Source organism: Artibeus jamaicensis, unplaced genomic scaffold, assembly GCF_021234435.1.
Source record: "Artibeus jamaicensis isolate MK-2021 breed Jamaican fruit bat unplaced genomic scaffold, CSHL_Jam_final contig_3230, whole genome shotgun sequence".
NCBI classification, from domain to species: Eukaryota; Metazoa; Chordata; class Mammalia; order Chiroptera; family Phyllostomidae; genus Artibeus; species Artibeus jamaicensis.
In genome coordinates, this window is record NW_026521764.1 from 1131530 (window position 1) to 1150760 (window position 19231).

A 19231-nucleotide genomic window follows, 5' to 3' on the forward strand; every position below is an offset into this window, starting at 1 on the left:
AAGAAAGCAAAAAATCAGTGTGGACTCCAACACCAGGAATAAGGTAGGTAACTATACCCCAAAGACACTGCAAAATTCCTTTAATAAAGAAAAAGTTCTCTACTCAGTGAAACTCATTAAACGTAAAAATTATCAAGACTTCCAAGCTACTGAGAAATGCAGTACGGAAGGCATGGAGGAAAGACTTCAAGCAACAGTCATACTGTAAAAGTCACGCAAACGTGTGGTGACAGACAGGCCACAGAATGGAAAGTATCTGGAAAGTGAGACCCCGCAGCAGGGTGGGCAGAGCCGAGGCTCAGGGTTTCACTTCAGCTCATCTTCGCCCGCTGCTCCGTGCACAACACAAAATTCACGTAAAAAATCATTTTTTGGTAAAAGCTTCACGGACCTTATTCAAATTCCGAAGCTGACATTGGCAGACAGTATCGAAGGACTCCTGTCCAAAGCATAATCAGCCAGTTCCTAAAGGGGAACTGGACCGGCTACTGACCGCAGGCACCCGGCGCTCCTGGTTAGAGGGAGCGGCAAAGGCGTCCTTGAGAAAACACAGTCGTGCCGATGCCCCTCCTCACTTTTAAACAGTGCGTTATCCTTGCATGTCCTCGAGCATCTCAGTGGCCTTGTCCGCATACAATGATTTCAGTGAAAACTTGGTAACCTGCCAAGGTCCGGTGATTCCAGAGACTAAAGTCAGGCAGTGCTCTGGGGACAGAATCCTGGCTCTGCTCCTTCCTAGGCAGTTGCCTGAAGCCACTTGCTCAGTTTGACCTTATCTTTACTGGGGACCCGACAAGCAATCCAGGCACCGGCCTCCACTGGGAATGGAACTGGCAACCCTTTGGTTCACAGGGTGGCACTCAGTCCACTGAGCCACAGCAGCCCCAACTTTACCTTATCTTTGAAGTAGGTTGTAATGCAGACAATACAACCTACTTCACAGAACTACGGTGAGGATTCATTCCGACAACTTTAAGTATCTAGCACGCACGACCTGACTTTTAAAAAGAAGTGATAGTTTCCTTGGGGTGGGAGGGGAGGTGGTGGGGAAGGATGGCTCTTAACATTTCCCACTCCCCACACCAAAGGTCACCGAGGCCCCACAGCACAGAGCAGGGGCCAGCTGGGACTGGCAAGGGCAGGAAAGGCAAACAGTCTTCTTTCTTCCACCGTAACTAACATACCTAGCACATAGTTGATGCTATCTGAACTCCAACTATCTGAACTCCAACTCTGCCCCATGACATACGAGGTCCGTCTAGAAAGTATCCAGCCATGTACTATGAAAAAGAGGGACGTTTATTGGTGGAGACACAAGAAACACAGTACATAAGTACATAGGACAATGATGCCTCAGCCCCCTTGAAAGCAGGCACCTTGGGACTTCACACTGTAAGGTCCCAATCGCCATCAGCTGCCCTGTCGTATTTTCCTGAATCTCATCAATGCTCTGAAACCTCTTCCCTTCCAAAGGTGAATTTAGTTTTGGGAAAAGCCAGAATTCACAGGGTGCCAATCCGGGGTGTAGCAGGGCTGAGTCATCTGAGTGATTTGACATTTCACCAAAAATCTCTGCAGGAGACATGATGCTGGAGTGGACGCATTGCTGTGATGAAGCTTCCAGTCAGCAGCTGCCCATAGCTGTGGTTTTCTGACTCATCTGAAGAGTTTCCACAGAGGAATGTGAAGCACACCCATTGCTCTACTCGCTCAGTCAGTTTGAACGTGACGTGACGTCCACCCGGTACACATGCTCTCTCAATGGCATCTAGTGCCCCCACTGACTAGTGCAGTGATGTCATCATTGTTCACACCTGCACATTCCAGTCCACTCTCCTTGGCTGCCAGGTTACATCGATGTCATGCAAACCATTCTCGTTATATTAACAACAGTTGGACTTTTGGGGAACAGACCTCATATTTTTTGCACTGCACAGAGGGCACTAATGTTTAATATGGAAGACAAACTTTTCTGTGTTAACTTCGGCTTTATTTACCAAATATGACTCTGAACTATTTTAAGACATCCAGAAATCACTGCTTTTCATAAACAAGAAGGAAATAAAATGGCCCTACTGTTATTTTCTTAGCTCTATCTCTCCTTCAACAGCCTGTTATCTATTCCACTTTGGTGAATAAGCTATGTCTTTATAAAGCCAAACCGTATCTGGGAGGTAAGAATTCTCCACTGTAACTCAGAGTGCTGATGGGTAAAGGAGAACCCTCAAAGCAGTTTAAAATGGAACACACCTGGACTGTTCTATTCAAATGGCTTTACTGATCTTTTCATTAATTTAGTGTAACGTTCATAAAATTTTTAAAGCCACATAAATCACCTCATGGTTTTCTGTCCTGGTCAGAATTACTGTGTTCTCTGAGTCTTCTCCTGATCACTAAAAATTCAGCTCTTAAACTAATGAGACAGTCAGTGGGACATCAGAACAGCAACCAAGTGGCCTTTTTAAATATAGACCTATAAAAGTGGCAAGTCATTGCACTGTCCTTCTAAGAAGTCGCAGTTGAACCCCACTGTCTGACCGGCTTCTGGGTCTCAGGACATGAATTTCTAAGCCACGGGATCAGATGGCTACCACACACTTTGTAGCTATGGGGTCAATACCAGGAAACACTTTCCCTTTACCCCTCAACAACAGGCATATTCACGAGAATATTTAGCGCCATTTCCTTCTCCGAGGGTCCAACCTGCACCCTGGAGCGAGGTGAGACTTAAAGGGCAACGCTGACATTTTGCCGCCCAGTTCCTTGGCCAGGAAGCCAATGCAGTCTCCTCTCCAGCTCCTGTGAGCCACACTGGTGAGCTCTCAGCAAGGGACCAGAACCACCCTTGCCTTCCCTGGGGATCACTCCTGTCGTTCAGTATGAGAGCACAGAGACACAGTGGTCAGCCCAACGAGGGCTACAGCGCGGGGGAGGTGAGATCGCCATCAGAGGACAGCAAATCTGACATGCTAGTGAGGTGTCCCCCACCCCAAAGAAAGAAGCTAGAAAGGGGTTCAGAGTTTAAATGAATACCTTCCTTCTCTTCCCCGCCTAGTTCCTCTACTCACGACATCACACCTGAACTGCTCTGCCGTAACCCCTTCCACCTCCGCCAGTTCTAAAGGATGGAAATTTCATTTACTGTGTGTGTGAGATGAAGACCCACCGCACGCGGCCGTACTCAGCGTGCATTAACACTGCTTCAGGCCGTTCACCGCACTGCTTTATTCATACGGCTGGGGGCACAGGGCAGAACCACACGAATTTAACATCTTGCCGTGCCTGAAGTGTTCCTTAAATGCTCTTATCTGCAGTCGCCTGCCCACCCCATAGAACCACTCTCCACTGATTTAAATTAAAGAAACCATAATCTGCTCATATTTAAATTATGATGAACAGGAACATTTCCACTGGCAAAATCATCACACATCTTAACTTGCACTGCCAATGAGGAGATCTTTAGTAAGGAAAGAAAACTGATCGACTTACATATAGTAATTTGCCCTAATTGACACATAATGGGATGGATATAATTTGTGGATTTACCCGCCCATGGTAGTTTACTTAACATTTTAGAGCTGTTCACTTCTACCTACACATCCTGGGACATTTTGAACTTCCTGAGCATGAACTATGTCCCTTAAGTGGTGGAAGCAAGACAGGTGAAACAACAGGGGTCGGGCAGAGTGATACATGATCAAGATACATATTCTGAAGAAATTCACAATGGGCTCAAAAGCTCCTTCCAGAAAGTTCAGTTTAAGTCCTGGAGAAACCTGAACCTCTTTAGAAGCACAGGCTACTGATGTGGTGAAGGCCCAGTGACCTAAATAAATAAGTGAACATCTAACTCTGTCTCGGTCCTTTTTAACCTTGAGGTACTGTTTGTTTTCCTTGCTTTTAATAACTCTTCTCATTGGAAAAACTTAAATGTTTTACTTACTTATAAGCACCCACAACAGATTTCTCTCTAATGTCCATTTTCGGAAAGCCTGTCAGCAGCGACTAAAAGCCAAAGCAACCATCAGCAGCTCTACCTTCTGCAGCTGGACCTGGCCAGGTGACAGCAGCCTGGGCTCAGGCACCGCTAGGCACCACTGGCCACGCCAGGCTGGCGCTGGCCCGTCTACTCTCCCAAGGCCAAGGCCCAGAGCCCAGGTGGAGAAAGGAGGTAAATACCAGTCGAAGGTAAAGGGGAAGCAGTGAGTCAGATGAACTCACAAAAAGCAAGAAAAACCCCCAACGCCCCACACTAAGTATCTCTTGGGTTCCCACAAGCCGCTGTTCCCTTCCCGTTCTCAAAGTTTATTTTTAGTTCGTCTGAAAAGAAAAGTGTTTATTGCTTACCTCTGAAAACAACATTCATTACTAGAAAGTTGAGAAAAAAGCTCTTTCAAAAAGCAAGAAGGAAAACTGAAACCTCGTTCACAATCCCAGCCCCCACTGAAACACTGGGGTAACTTACTCACAAGTGTTTGTTAATGAAACTTTAAAAAGCTACTTAAGACCCTAACGCGTTAATTAGGGTCTGCTGCGTCAATGGTTTGGGATGTTGGGGCTTTTTGTTTTTTAATTTGGCTTAATGACGTTGCGATCCCCACCCCCACCCTCACCCCGCCCCAAGTGGTTACAAATTCCTTGAAAACACAAAAGTTCTAGAACCAATACAAGAGCAATTCCTTTTAAACTCCATTATCCAGATTGAACTGGTCTGATTCTCGACTGTTTTTTTTTAGAAAAATTACTCTTTTCTTAAACTTCCTTATCTCTGTGCCAATTGCTAGAAAAAGTGGAGGACAGGCACCAGAAAAGCTCCGCACCCACAGCCCTGGTTCCAGGAGCGCAGCAAACGCGAGCGCTGCGCTCCTGCCGCCTCCCCTGAAAATACCTTCACTCTTGGGGCTCGTGGCCACAGCAGCCCGGCCTGCGATCCCCCGGCCCCAACTCGGGATGGAGGCCAGGGCGCTGGCGCAGAGGCTTCAAGCTTGTCTAGTCTGGCTGGCACAACCGTGACCAACTACGCACACCTGCAGGGCGCGCCCACTCAGGCGTTCGCGGGGCTGGGCACGCTGGACCCACAATTTCGCGGCCAAGGGCCACGTTTCCAGCCCAAGGTGGAGAAGGGTTGGGCGCAAAAGGAAGGCGGGTTGTAGGGGTGTCGGGACTGCGTCAAGGGCCGGACACTCACCTGGGAACAACTCTCCTCCTCCATTTTCCACCCGGACTCCAGCCTCCTCTTTGCACGCTGCCACGGGAGTTTGGCTCAACTCCGGCACCGCGCAGGGAGAAAGCTTGCAGCCGCGCAATCAGCGTCCGAGTTCTGGCAGGCCTGGGGAGGGGCTCACTCTGCGCCTGGGACAGGGGGAGGGTACAGCACCGCCCACTTGGCTCCACGGCGCAAGGCTGTGAGGCTTTGGTCAAGGACCAAAACTTTGTGACCAGGGAACTTTGCTTCCCAGGCGGCGCGAGAGGGGGCGGCAAATGGGCGCGGCCGGAGGCAGCTAGCAGTGTGCGGGTGCCAGGGTCCCCCCTACAGTGGAGGAAGGGAGTGGAGCCGTCCGGCCGGATTTCGCGCGGGAGAAATGAAAGGAGGCAGTCCCAGCACAGCCTCCAGCTGGCATTCTGAGTTCCGTGCGCGGGATGTTTGCAGGGTTTAGTGCAGACTATGTGTGCCCTGCAGGGCGATCCTCTGCTGCATTGGGCTGTTTCCAGGGGTGCTTCAGAGCTTGTCTCGTTTTGCTATTTTAAAGCGGCGAGGTTGTGCCGTCTCCCAAAACATTTCCCTACAGAATTCACTTTGTAAAAAGTTGGAAACGCCCCTGGAACTTTAGAAAGCCTTTGCTACACCATTGTAGACATAGGCCCCAGTGCTGCTAGACAGAGCTCGAGAGTTCAGGGAGGCTGATTAATTTAACAAATATATTGGCTGGACACCTACCATGTGCCAGGCAGTGTGTTAGGCCTGAGAACACATGGTTAAACAAAAAAACCTGTCCCTGCTGAGTCGGAGGTTACAGTCAGGGAGCCAGCCACCTCCTACACGATTGATATAAACATAATAGTGATGCAAATAAGTACAATAATAATGTAATTAGTAGCTAATTTGATTAAATTTCAATTAACAATGAATTCAAATAATAGCATGTAATAATGGTGAAAATAAGTTCAACAATAATGATGCAAATAAATGTAAATTTGGAGCTGTAATAGATGCCATGGTGTTGTAAAATAGGGAGACTTAATTGAGCACAAGGCAGGGAGAAAAGATTTCCTGGAGCTCCCACAGGATGAGGGAGGAAATGTGTGGGTGGAAACTGCAGGCCTGAAGCAGGCACTGGGGAGGGAGAGTGGTGGGTCCTGACATTTTAGCAGGTTCGCTGGGTGGTACTGAAAGCTTATTCCCTCCGGTCATGGGTTCACAGAGGCACACTCTGGATGCATGAGACCCTCTGCAGCCCTTCCTTGCTGCTTGAGATTTGACCTTTTTCATCTTTTCTTTTTTTCAAGGAGTGAATGAACCTGACCAAGCATTTACTCAAGCTTGAGGAGAGAACACCTGAGAACTGCCATCCTTCCTTCTTTTCTTGGTCGTGCAAACATGAATTATGTGCCCTCTGTGTTCCAGGCCTTCGAGGGAGTAAAACAAGCCAGCAGTGTCTCGCGGAAGAAAATGCTTTGCTCTCTTTTTAGTGGGTAAACTGGATTATAACCACTTGCATTTTTACTATACATTAGAGTTTCCTTCTCATACATTCAAGGATTCAAGTTTCTCCTTGAATCCTCCCAGCATTCTTCCAGATTCTTCCTAGATACATTTCTCAAGTAAGGAAACCACCCAAAAAGAAAGATCCCTGCCACCCTGCTAGTCAATGACAGCTGCAGATTGCCAAACTGGAAACCATTCGTTATGCCTCCAGATTCAGCCTTCACTCCATTATTCTTTCCTTTTTCCCCTTTGGCTGCCAGGAAACTCAGAGCACAATCTATTCAAACAGAATTGAGGCAGGAGATAGTCAGGAAGGAGGAAACTCTCTAAGATAAAGGACATCCATAAAGGACAGAGACCCTGTCCTAAGACCAGTTGTTTCAGCTTTCTGGAAAAGCCCTGAATCATGGTGACTCATGCATGCACCTTCACAGAAGATGCTACATGACCCCTGCTTCATTATAATAAATTAACATCGTGTGACCCCCTTCTCTCGTGGCCAATCAAGGAAAATCATGGGAGATCACATGCACAGTAGCTTTAACATAATACAACTACTTGTCCATGCATAGTAAGAGCCCGCCAAAACTAGCCAGGAAGGATCCACCCTATAAGAATAGAATCCCTGCAGCCCCTGAGGTCAATCTTTGCTCGGAGTTAGCCCGCTCCCACGTTCTATGAAGTGCAGTATCACTTAGTAAATCTGCTAAACTCTGTGTGTTTGGTTCAGCTCTCTGTCCACAATTACCAAGAACCTGGTTATCTGTGCCCACCTGTGACAGATTTGGCGAGCCAGCCAGGAGAAGACGCTGGAGTGGTTAGCCCCCTTTGCTGCTCCGACACCCAGGGATGCCCCTTTCTATTTCCACTTATTCCATTTTGGTGAGTCTGATGTTCCCTGATGGAAGGTCGGCCGCTAAACTGCAGGTGCACGTCAAGCATTCAAAAGCTGCAAGGACACCCATTGCTGGAAGACACCTGTGATAAGCGAACCTGGGAGCAAAACGGGGTAGCCTTAGCCCCCACCAGGTGCAAGAAAATGTCTGCACACCGGTCAGGCTCACTGTGAAAACCACAAGACACTGCCCCACCCCGAGGCCACTCCCTCGCAGGCATAGTTTGACCTTCCTTACTGGGTATCAGTCATCACGGGGCTGCACTATGACTTCCTTTTGCAGTCTCCTCATCAAGCTCACGGAGAGTCTTTTATGCTTGTCTTTCCCGACTGACTTTTAGCCTTTATACCTGTACTCGTACCCCACTTGCCTTTTGTGTAGGTTCCTGCTGTCTTTGTACCCAGAATATCTATCTTTGGGTCACTAATAGTCCCATCGCTAAGTATAGTTGCAGGAATGAGTCACTCCCATCTCTGGCCTGTATATGCTATCACTGTAAATGGCAACATCTGCCAGAGCTACTTAACAGGTGCCTGGTGGTCATTTGTTACCAGAATGGCCATGTAGAGACACTCTTACCCAATCAGCTGAATTTGGAATTCTAAGGTGGTTTATTTGCCCCTATGGGGGTACTTTAGTTTCCCCTCTCAGTCCATCATCCCTCTATGAGATCCACCTCCAGTGTGAAGGGCGCCTTGCCATACCTCTTAAGGTCCCTTCTGGGGAAATTTCAGAATCAGGTACAATTTCTCAAAGCTCTGGAAAAACTAGATAGAATACCTGAGGTGATATCACAATATCTTTGTGATTTGGAAAGGAGTCATTTCATAATAATATCGTCTTGGTGCCCCTCTTGGTGGTTTACGGGGCCAGAAACTATTTTGGTAGTAAGATACTTCCTTTGCCCCAGACCTGAAGGCTAACAGGAAGATGAGGGTCTCCGTAGATGGAGAATACAGGAATGGAAACATACTCAGGCCACCTGGGTCGAGCAGTGGGTTTGGGGTCGTCAGGATTATAGGCAGTTGCTCAAGGATGCTGGACTGGTTCCTTCCCAACAGTTCTTTGCAGCCTGGACACTCAGTAGGACCAAGAATTATGCAAATAGTGTCCAGAGAACTCAAAACCTCTGAATTAAACATAGAAAAAGAAGTAAAACTAGACGGTGATGATCCTCTTACGTCTTTTAGATTTCTGTCAGCGGACACTCACTAGCATTTCTTTCACCAGAGATGCCTGGTAGACGCCCTGTGGCCCCCTAGGAAAGCTCCCGAGGCAAGCTAAGAGAGGCGCCTCTAGGCTGCACGGGAGTCTCTCTGTGTTCTTTTCCTGCTCTTTAGGATCACCGTAGTATCAATAGAAACCACACCTTCCTTCCCTTCCCAATTGCCTGGGTTGCACTGTGAGTAATTGGGATCAATTTAACCCTAAATATTTTAAAAAGAAGAGATTAGTTTTCTTTTGTAACACCTTTTGGCCCCAATATAAATTAGGGGATGAAGAGACGTGGCCTGAAAATGGGAGCAGAAATTATCATGCTACCCTACAGTTAGATCTGTTCTGCTGGAGGGATGGCAAATGGTCTGAAATTCCTTACATGCAGGAACTTCTGGCCCTGTACCCAGATCCCTCATTTTGCTACAGCCCTACCCTGACAGAACCTAGGGGCCCAAGTGCTGATCAATGAAAAGATACCCACCTGTCTCTCAAGGGAGATTAAAGGAACCCCAGAGTTCAGAAATTTTTGCCCCTACCTTAGAGGGATCGACCTCTCTACCACCTTATGCTACAAACAACCTAAAGCTACAAGCTGAGGAAAAGCTCAGCACCGCAGGACAGACTAGGAGTGGCGCATCTTATCTCCCCCTCATTCCAACACTCCCACCTGTGAGGGAGGTAGTGGGCTGTGAAGGCACGATAAGGGTACAAGTGCCCTTCTCTGTAACTGATTTACAACAATGAAAAGACAGGCTACAGAGTTCTTCAGAGGATCCTTCAAGTTTCACTAGTGATTTCCAGACCCTTACTTTAGCCTTTAGTATATCATGGAGGGATTTGTACATAATTCTGACCACCTGCTGCTCCCCAGATGAGAAACAGCAAATCTGGGAGAAGGCCCATAAACCTGCAGACCAGCTGCACACCCAGAACCCCCGCACTGACCAGCCTGACGCCCAACCCGTCCCGGACCAGGATCCGGACTGGGGATACAAAACTCAGGCGGGGAACCCAGAGTAGGGACGCAGTGATAGATTGCCTACTGGCAGGAATGGGAAACGGCACCAAGAAACCTGTAAATTACATGAAGATTAGGGAAATCACCCAGGGCAAGGAAGAGAACCCAGTTCTCTTCAGAAACAGACTAGTAGAAGCCTTCTGAAAATATACAAACTTGGATCCATCATCCCTGGAGAGTTGACTCTTGATAGGACAGCATTTTATAAGTCAGTCTGCCCCTGATATCTGCAGGAAGCTTCAGAAATGAGCCCACAGACCCCCCCTAGACCAGCTCATGGATGTGGTCTTTTCAGTCTTTAGCAATATGGATTTGGAGGAAGGGAAGCAGGAAAAGAAGGAAAGGGAGAAGCAAGCAGAGCTCCTTGCACTAGGCTTTCGGAGCGCTATTGGCAGAAACCAGCCCCGTCAGGGGAGCTCGGGGAGGCCTCAAAAGAATCGGGGTGAAAGGATCACACCTGTTATAAGTGCAAGCACTGGGCAAAGAACTTCGCTCAACCATCTCCAGGACCCTGTCCTCTATGCAAGAACGTCAGTTCTGATCCCTGGCACTGGAAGGTAGACTGTCCCCATTCCCAGAGTAGAAAGGGGTCATCACCCCAGGCCATAGCTAATCTCGAGGCCTGAGGGTGCGCGGGAAACATGTCGGCCCCAGGGAATACTCACATTCCCATCTCTACCGAGGAGCCCCAGGTAACTCTGGATGTGGCAGGTAAGACAATCAACTTTCTTGTTGATACTTGATCTTTTTGATACTTCTTGACTCTTAATCTGTCCTCAACTCTTACTCTGGACCTCTTTCCTTCAAATCAGCTAAGATAATGGGAGTCGAAGGAAACCTTAAGGACGATTTCTATACAGTCCCTGTCACTTACCAATTTGAGAGTCAACTATTCAAACACTCCTTTTTGATTGTCCTCAGTGCCCTGTTCCTCTGCTCAGCTGGGACCTTTCAGCCTGTATGGGAACCATTTCATTGTTCCTGGAACAGCCGCTTGAGTTAAGTAAGGTCATGACCATCAGTAATAACTGAAACCAGGAGGAAATCCAAAGTTCAGTTCTGGATGCAGTAAACCCACTAATTTGGGAGTCAGGGATTCTGGGAAGAGCAAAGACTGTATTACCAGTTGAAATCCAATTAAAACCCAGGTCAGACTGTCCTCACAGGAAGCAGTATCCTATTAAATGAGAAGCTTTGGAGGGGTTACGGCCCATCATAACTAAATTTATACAACATGGGCTCATAGTTCCTTGTCGATCTCCTTGCAACGTTCCCGTCTTACCAGTGATGAAACCCACGGGAGAGTACAGGCTGGTCCAGGACCTAAGGTTAGTCAGTGAAGCAGCAGTCCCTTTACATGCAATACTAGCTAACCCTTCGCCTTGCTCTCGCAGGTACCTGATGGAGCTCAGTGGTACTCCGTGTTAGATTTGAAACATGCCTTCTTCTGCCTCCCTTTGCACCCTGACTCTCAGCATCTGTTTGCTTCCGAGTGGACTGATCCAAAGACGATGCCACATCAGCAATATACTTGGACTGTATTGCCTCAAGGCTTCAGGGACAGTCCCCACCTCTGTGCTAGGGTATTAGAAAAGGACCTTAGAGAGCCACAGTTACAAGGAGGAGCCGTTTTACAATAGATAGATGACATTCTAATCTGCAGCCCCACCACCGAGGCTTCCGATCAAAATACCATCCAGACTCTGAATTTCCCAGCTGAAAGAGGATATCGGGTATCAAAGAGGAGGCTCAGATTATCAAACAAAAAGTAAATTATTTAGGGTATATTTTGACTCCTGGGTGTAGGCAGTTATAGGAGAAAATTAAATTCATTACTGCATTATTCCACCTGCTACTGAACAGCAGCTTTGCTCCCTTTTAGGAATGGCAGGATTCTGTAGGGTTTGGATCCCCAATTTGGATTAATTGCCAAACTTTGTACAAAACTACTAAGGGGCCAGACACCAAACCCATTATTTGGGGAAAGGAATGTGACCAGGCTTTTCATAAAATCAAGCAGGCCCTCGTCGAAGCCCCAGCCTTAGGCATCGCTAACTTGAACAAACCTTTCTCTCTATACATAGCAGAGAAGGACAGAATAGCTTTAGCGGTCTAGTCCAATGACTAGCAAATGAACCTCAACCAGTTGCATATTTCTGTAAAAAACTGGACACTTTAGCAACCGGGTGGCCTCTGTGTCTAAAAGCAGTTGCAGCCACAGCGATGGGAACCAAGGAAGCTGTTAAACTAACTCTCGGACAGAAGTTAGAGGTCTTAACTCCACGTCAGGTACAAGGGGTTATGCACTGTTATCAGTCAAACCTGCTGCACCTATGTAAATAACTCCAGAATGGTTGAAACTAACATAAGGAAAATTGATGAACAGGCAGAGTGGCTACATAAATATGATCAACAGGGCCAAGGAATTAGGGATACCCTGGCCTCCTGGCCTCCTGGCCTCCTGGCCTCCTGGCCTCCTGGCTTAATGTGGCTATTACCCGTCGTAGGTCACTTAATAACACTGCTGTTCTTATTACTTTTAGGACCGTGTTTGTTTAATTTGCTTGTTAAATTTTTATCTTCTAGACTTACACAGTTCCACACCAAACTGATGATGCTCCAGAGTTCCCAGCCAATCCCTGACAGTGATGTGGAGCTGACCAACATCCAGCATCTGCAGTGGCCTCAGGAGCCCCTCTTCAACCTCTAAACAGAATAGGGCGAGAGTTTCGTGGTTCTTGTTAGGCCGGGTCCACTGCCCAGTCTAAGCCAGAAAAGTTACAGGAGAATGATCTTCTCTTCGCCCTTCAACAACCCCACAAAGATTTTAGAGAACCAGGTCTCTCAGGGGGAGAGTTGAGACAGGAGATAGTCGGGAAGGAGGAAACTCTCTAAGATAAAGGACATCGATAAAGGACAGAGACCCTGTCCTAAGACCAGTTGTTTCAGCTTTCTGGAAAAGCCCTGAATCATGGTGACTCATGCATGCACCTTCACAGAAGATGCTACATGACCCCTGCTTCATTGTAATAAATTAACATTGTGTGACCCCCTTCTCTCGTGGCCAATCAAGGAAAATCATGGGAGATCACATGCACAGTAGCTTTAATGTAATACAACTACTTGTCCATGCACAGTAAGAGCCCGCCGAAACTAGCCAGGAAGGATCCACCCTATAAGAATAGAATCCCTGCAGCCCCTGAGGTCAATCTTTGCTCGGAGATGGCCTGCTCCCATGTTCTGTGGAGTGTAGTATCACTTAGAAAATCTGCTCTCTCTGCTATAAACTCTGTGTGTTTGGTTCAGCTCTTTGTCCACGATCACCAAGAACCTGGTTATCTGTGCCCACCTGTGACATAATTTTGGGGGGCCCTGGCTGGTATGGCTCAGTGGATTAAGCACCAGCCTGTGAACCAAATAGTCGCTGGTTTGGTTCCCAGTCAGGACATACACCTGTGTTGCGGGTCAGGTCCCCAGTAGGGGGTCCCCGAGACATTGATATTTCTCTCCCTGTCTCCCTGCCTTCCCCTCTTCCTAAAAATAAATAAATAAAATCTCTAAAAATAAATAATTTTGGGGGTATAATTGCTTTCTTATGAACCAACTTATTTTTATTTATTTCCTTTAACTGTAGGTTTCATCAAATCCCTTTTGGAATTTGAAGCGGGTCAAATTTTGCAAAGCCCTTGAAATAACTTACTTTTTACCTGGAAACCTGCAGCTGCTGAGCCTTCCTGCTTTAGCAACTTGCTGTAGTCTGTCTTCCAGTGGCAACCTGGAAACTCTCTCTTTGTCTGGCAAAGCCTATGTACTTGAATGGTACTTAGTCATTGATTCTATAGTGGCATGTTCTGTTTAGGGAAATCCCAGAGAAACCAGCGGATTTTAATATCCTGCGATAATACTTCCTACTCACAGTTACTGACAGGATTAATGACAAGCGAGCATCCGGTTTCAGCGTGCCACAGCAAGAGTGACCGTCCCTTTGCAGAAGCAATAGCATACAAATCGCAACAGCAAAAGCAGACAAGATGTTTGCAAAAAGTCTCTGTGTAGAAATGTATGCTTGCTTCCTTTTAAAAGTGTTTCTATTGGAGAATAAAAACTTGGTCTGTATCACCTTCAACAAGGGAAGCAATCTGGGGACTAGGTGCCATCACACGTGCTTTAAAGGACATGAAGCGGTTGTGACTGGATGTCGACCTCGGCCCATGATTTCTGCTGTGTAAAAGGAGTTGCAACATCTCCACTCCGCATTGGTAGCTGCACCCTCCCCGCAGCACCCAGCTGCAGGCAACCTCCTCCGTCCACCCTCTGTAAAACGGGAATCGCACCAGTCTAGTGTCCTGGACAACCCCGCAAGAGCTGCAGGCAACGTAGGTAGTAACATCTGAATACTATTTAGCACTAATATATGATCATGAGTGAATGACAGTTAAACAAGATACTATCCCTGATTATTCTCCATCTCCTGGTATCTTGAAACTTCAATCTCATTGTGATTAAATAAAACCTAGCCTAGAAAGGGCAGACATCCCTAAATTTGAAACCCTAAGAGATAAGCTTTCCAAATTGTTGGAGAATAAAAGATCTAGAATTGAGTTTCTTGTAGCAAAATTATCTAACGTGCCTTTCCTGGAAATTTTCTGTAATCACAACCTCGTATTTCATCTTCCTGACTTGGCATGCCAACATAACACTGTCACAGTCTTGCCATTTACGTACATTCTGATGATAACCACTTGGCGAGCTATGGAAAAAGGGACCCAAACAACCAATAATTGATGCCTTCATATATTGGGTAAGAAAAGTACTCATCGTAATGAAACTGTAATGCCTGTGGTTCTACCAGGAAGTCAATGGTACAATCGTAGTGGTATCAGAGATGGTGCTGACTTCATGAGCGCTGGCTGTGCACCAAGCCCTGGGCTCAGTTCATCACTGCATGTGTTCTCTCATTGAATCCGTCAGCTGTGACAGTCACCCATCTACTCCTCACAAAGACTGCTGTGAAAATAAATGAAACAATATTTTCAAAGTATCTGGAATTTCTTACAGATGCTATATAAACTCCAAATATGATTAATGCAATCTATCATAGGTTTTTGCAAAATATGTTATTCATGGTTTAGTGTTTGAATATAAAATATAATTATTGCTAGGCACTGACAATAAATGGATGAAAGTTAGAAAAGATGATCCAGCCCTGGCTGGTGTGGCTCAGTGGATTGAGCACTGGCCTGAGAACCAGAGTCACTGGTTCAATTCCTGGTCAGAGCACATGCCTGGGTTACAGGCCGGGTCCCCAGTGCGGGGCACGTGAGAGGCAACCACACATTGATGTTTCCCTCCCTTTCTCCTTCCTTTCCCCTCTCTCTAAAAATAAATAAAATCTTTAAAAAAAAGAAAGAAAGAAAAGATGATCTAATAACTGTTACCTTTCTAGGAACAAATATACCAGGTGGGGAAAGAATGGGTTTTTAGTCGTGAGTACACAAAACACAGTGTATTCTTACATTATTATTAATTACTGTATTATTTTCCATATAAAATCTACTTTTGCTCCACCCTGTATTATAAAAGGAAATGATAATTATCCATTTCTAATTGGTGGTACCAACAAAAGTACTGTGGCACATAGTTTTTAAAGTACTAAGTATTTTCATAATAAATTATACAGGTAGCACTTTTAAAAAACTAACTTATAAAAATATTAACATGGAGTTCAGAACAAATCTATAAAAGTAACTTCTAAATTACTTCTTAAGTGACAAAAAATCATAAGACATTTCATTAGTTTGGTAGAAAAAAACAATATTTTTAAAGCTGGGTTTATTTTCTATTTTGTCAAAGCTAACATAACCAGCTATATTCAGAAAAGAATTTCAAAGTATCAATATTCACTACAATATAAAGGAAACATTACTGCTTCAGTTATGGTCAGTAACCTCAATTATTCACTAACTGAATATCTGGCAAGCATTAATAGAAAATCTTGAATCTTAAAATAAAAAATTTGGAATCAGAAATGTAGAACTTCTCTAAATAGTTGGCTTTACAAATATTTTGTATTAAACTATATTTGCGGGAGGGGGGAAGGACAGTAAAAAAAAAAATCCACAACTTTCCAGACTCTAGAATTTCCAAAGCTGTTACAGATTTATCCTTTTCACTGGGAATAATTAACTATTATATGCTACTGGTCAGACTGAATCATATTTTTGGTAGAAAATCCACAGCCTTGAGACAGTTCTGAGTTCATTGATTTTAAGCCTCCAGATGATTCTAACGAGCAGGGATGTTCGGGATCCATTCCTCTAGTCGAGCTCAGTGGCTTGTGTCACCTGAGCTCTGATAAAGAAATTCAGGTTCATGGGCCCCACCCCAGATATACTGAATTAGAAACTTTGGGGGTGGAACCCACCAATCTGAGTTTTAATCACCATCCAGGTGATTCTGATCCTTTTTCAAAGAACCACTATGGTTGTAATCCAAGGTCAATGGCCCACCAGCTTGGTGACCTTTGGACTAACCATTGAGCCCCATTTTATCATCAGTAAAATGTGGATGCTGCAAACCTGCACAATCCGTGCAACACTATTCCTCCTCAAAATGAGTATGTAGTATCAGATGTGATTGTTTTCTGAGAAGACTAAAGTGGTGGACACTGGTAATGGGTATTAATAGCAATAATGCTCCTGTTTGTTGAACACTACACGTGTTGCAGAAACAGTTCACGCATTATTTCTCTCAGTCATTGTCGCAAACGTGTGATGTACATGGTACTTGCCTCACTATTCAGATGAGAAACCGAGGCTTTGATGGTTTAAGGAACTTGCTCACAGTGACCCAGCAGAGCCATCTGGAACCAAGATGGGCCCTACCACAAAGCTAAAGCTACACTCTCACCTCTTCACCTTTACTCAGGTAGCTTGGGGAGCGGGAACAATTTCAATGTTTAATTTAAACAATGGGTCCTAGCATCCCAACCTCCTTACTTACTGTGTCTAGGATTCTGAAATCTTCTCCCCATTTGCTTGTGAAAGTAATTATTTTTCCATTTATAGATCACTTTTAGCGGGTGCTCTTCCATTCTTTTAATAGTCTTTTCTCTACCACACACACCCAGGACTGCTTTTTCCAAAACCTACATGTGGTCTAGACTTTAATGTGGCTAAATTGTCCCAGATGGTTACTCTCGGCTGCTAATCCGATCACCGTGTCTTTAACAGCTTACAGCTCTGACCTACTTATCACGTCTGGATTCTTTTATAGCTTGTGAGTCCAAATGAGCTCCTGACCTTGCTAACTGTAGCCCAACCCCAGGGAAATTTCTGACAACATAAAACCCAAGGTCTAATCTTAAGACTATGTAATGAAACCCATAACTATAAATTCCAAGTTGGTCTCAGGAAACTCAGTATTATAAGATTTGGGCATTTCTGAACTGCTATTTCCCAAGCAAATCATATCTGTATATGAAATATGAACAAGAAGGCATCTATGCTGCAAGCATGTTAAAAATGGCTTGTTACAGAATGCCATTCTGCCAGTACACCCTTATCACACTTCTTATAAGCAGAAGGTGGACTGTTTCAATCAGATGCTGACCAAGTAAACTGAAATGTTATATTCCGAATCTTTGTTTTTCAAGAAAAGCAATGCGTCAGCTCCCCTGCCTCCTTTCTGCATTTGGGGCTCCCACTCCATCTTTCCACTTTCTCCCTGAACCCTCTAAAACTGTCAGGTATTTTATATGCCAGACCTTGCAGTTCTGCATAGGGCCTGGGAAAAGCTGGGAGGATTTCTTATGTAAGCAGGCATTGGTTTTTGCAATTCGTTAGGAAATCTGGGCTATGCCATGGCCCAGAGAGAATCAGCTACACTTGAAACTTGAAACACGCTTCCCTAAGTAGGAAGAAAAGCAAAACAATCAAACAGAAACCAAGATGATGATGGTGGTGGTGGTGATGATAATGATAATATGGAGTTCTCCTTTTTCTTGTTGCATTGACTATTAGTGCCTGGGGTGATACTCGAAGGCTAAAAGAGACATTCTGAGAAAAGATAAAGCAGTGTCTACATTACAACCAAAAGGAGAATTCAGCCACAAGCTCAAAAGGAAAGGCAATGCAGGCAAACCACGTAAATTTGACATCGTAAATTTATCTTTTGCTTCCTATTCTTCCCCTCCACAAAGGAAACAAACTAAACTAGCGAAATAGGCTAGGCAGAAGTCACATGCTAAAATCAGCAGTTTCTGAAGTGTATTTACTTCTGGGTAAAACCGTTTAATCCTCATGAAACCTTTTAACCGAAACCTCGGAGGTGAGCCCACATGTTTGTGCCGACAGCTTCTGCTCCAGCATCTTTATCTCAGTTCCCTCCAGCGACTCGTCTATTGTACAATCTGGTCATTCCACATTCCACGCATTTGATAACCACTCCAGGTCTCTCCACGTTAGCAACTCGCCCTCCCCATCACATCAGAGCTGCAAACAACACAGTGTGTGGTCCTGGGGCACACGCCCACTTTTATGTAGATTGTTTTTCCTTTGTCCTCTGGAGGGACAGAAACTGGGTTGAAATACACCTCTGAACGTGTTATTTTTAGTTGAAAATTTAAGACCTTTGTAGATTTACTTGCAATTGTTAAGAAACGAACCAGGAAATCCTGTGTACATTTTGCCCAGTTTCCCCCAATAGTAACATTTTGCAAAACAACAGGACACAGGTTTCATCTGGGACACTGACGATGCAATTCACCAACTGACTCAGATTCCCCAGTTTGACGTGGATGTGTGTACTTAGTTCTATGCAATTCTTTTGTATAGTGTGTAGATTTGTGCACACACCACCACCAAGATATTGCACAGACCCAACAGAACCAGGGCCCTTCCCATTGCCCTTTTGTAACCACGCCTGCCTCCCCACCCCCCGCCTCCCCTTCCTCAATCCCTAGCAATTGTTAATCTGTTCTCCATTTCTAAAAGGTTACAATTCCAAAAATTTTACACTCTTTTGGAAAATAGTATGTTACCTTTTGGAACTGGCTTCTTAAACTCAGCATAGTTCTCTGGGATTCATTCAAGTAGTTGTATTTATCAATTAGTCTGTTCCTTCGTATTGCTGAGTAGTAGCTCATGGTACAAGTGTGCCATGGGTTTTAAGCATTCACCTGTGGATGGACATCTGGGCTGATTCTAGTTTTGGGGAATTACAGTTAAGGCAAAATGTACACAGAATCTCTCAGTATTCTTTTTGTTTTGGTGGGGGTGGCAGGGAGAAACATTGACTGGTTGCGTCTCACATGCCTCCAGCTGGGGCCTGGCCACAACCCAGGCATGTGCCCTGACCAGGAATCGAACCAACAACCTTTTGATTCTCAGGCCT

General features: G+C 45.4%; 1 protein-coding gene across 5 annotated transcripts in view; it reads right to left on the reverse strand.

Annotated features, from left to right (window-relative positions):
- Positions 1 to 14202, reverse strand: part of CDCA7L (cell division cycle associated 7 like) — a 35941-nt gene extending 21739 nt beyond the window's left edge. For 2 of the 5 annotated variants that reach the window (XM_053663644.1, XM_053663642.1), the window contains exon 1: positions 12431 to 13360. In XM_053663644.1, the coding sequence (XP_053519619.1) occupies positions 12431 to 12505 (75 nt within the window). In that variant the 5' untranslated portion in view covers positions 12506 to 13360. Of the gene's footprint in view, positions 1 to 5188; positions 5375 to 12430; positions 13366 to 13545 lie in introns of those variants that run through there. The other 3 variants (XM_053663643.1, XM_037162305.2, XM_053663645.1) reach the window with 3 other exon arrangements.
- Between the last annotated feature and the right edge of the window lie 5029 nt (positions 14203 to 19231).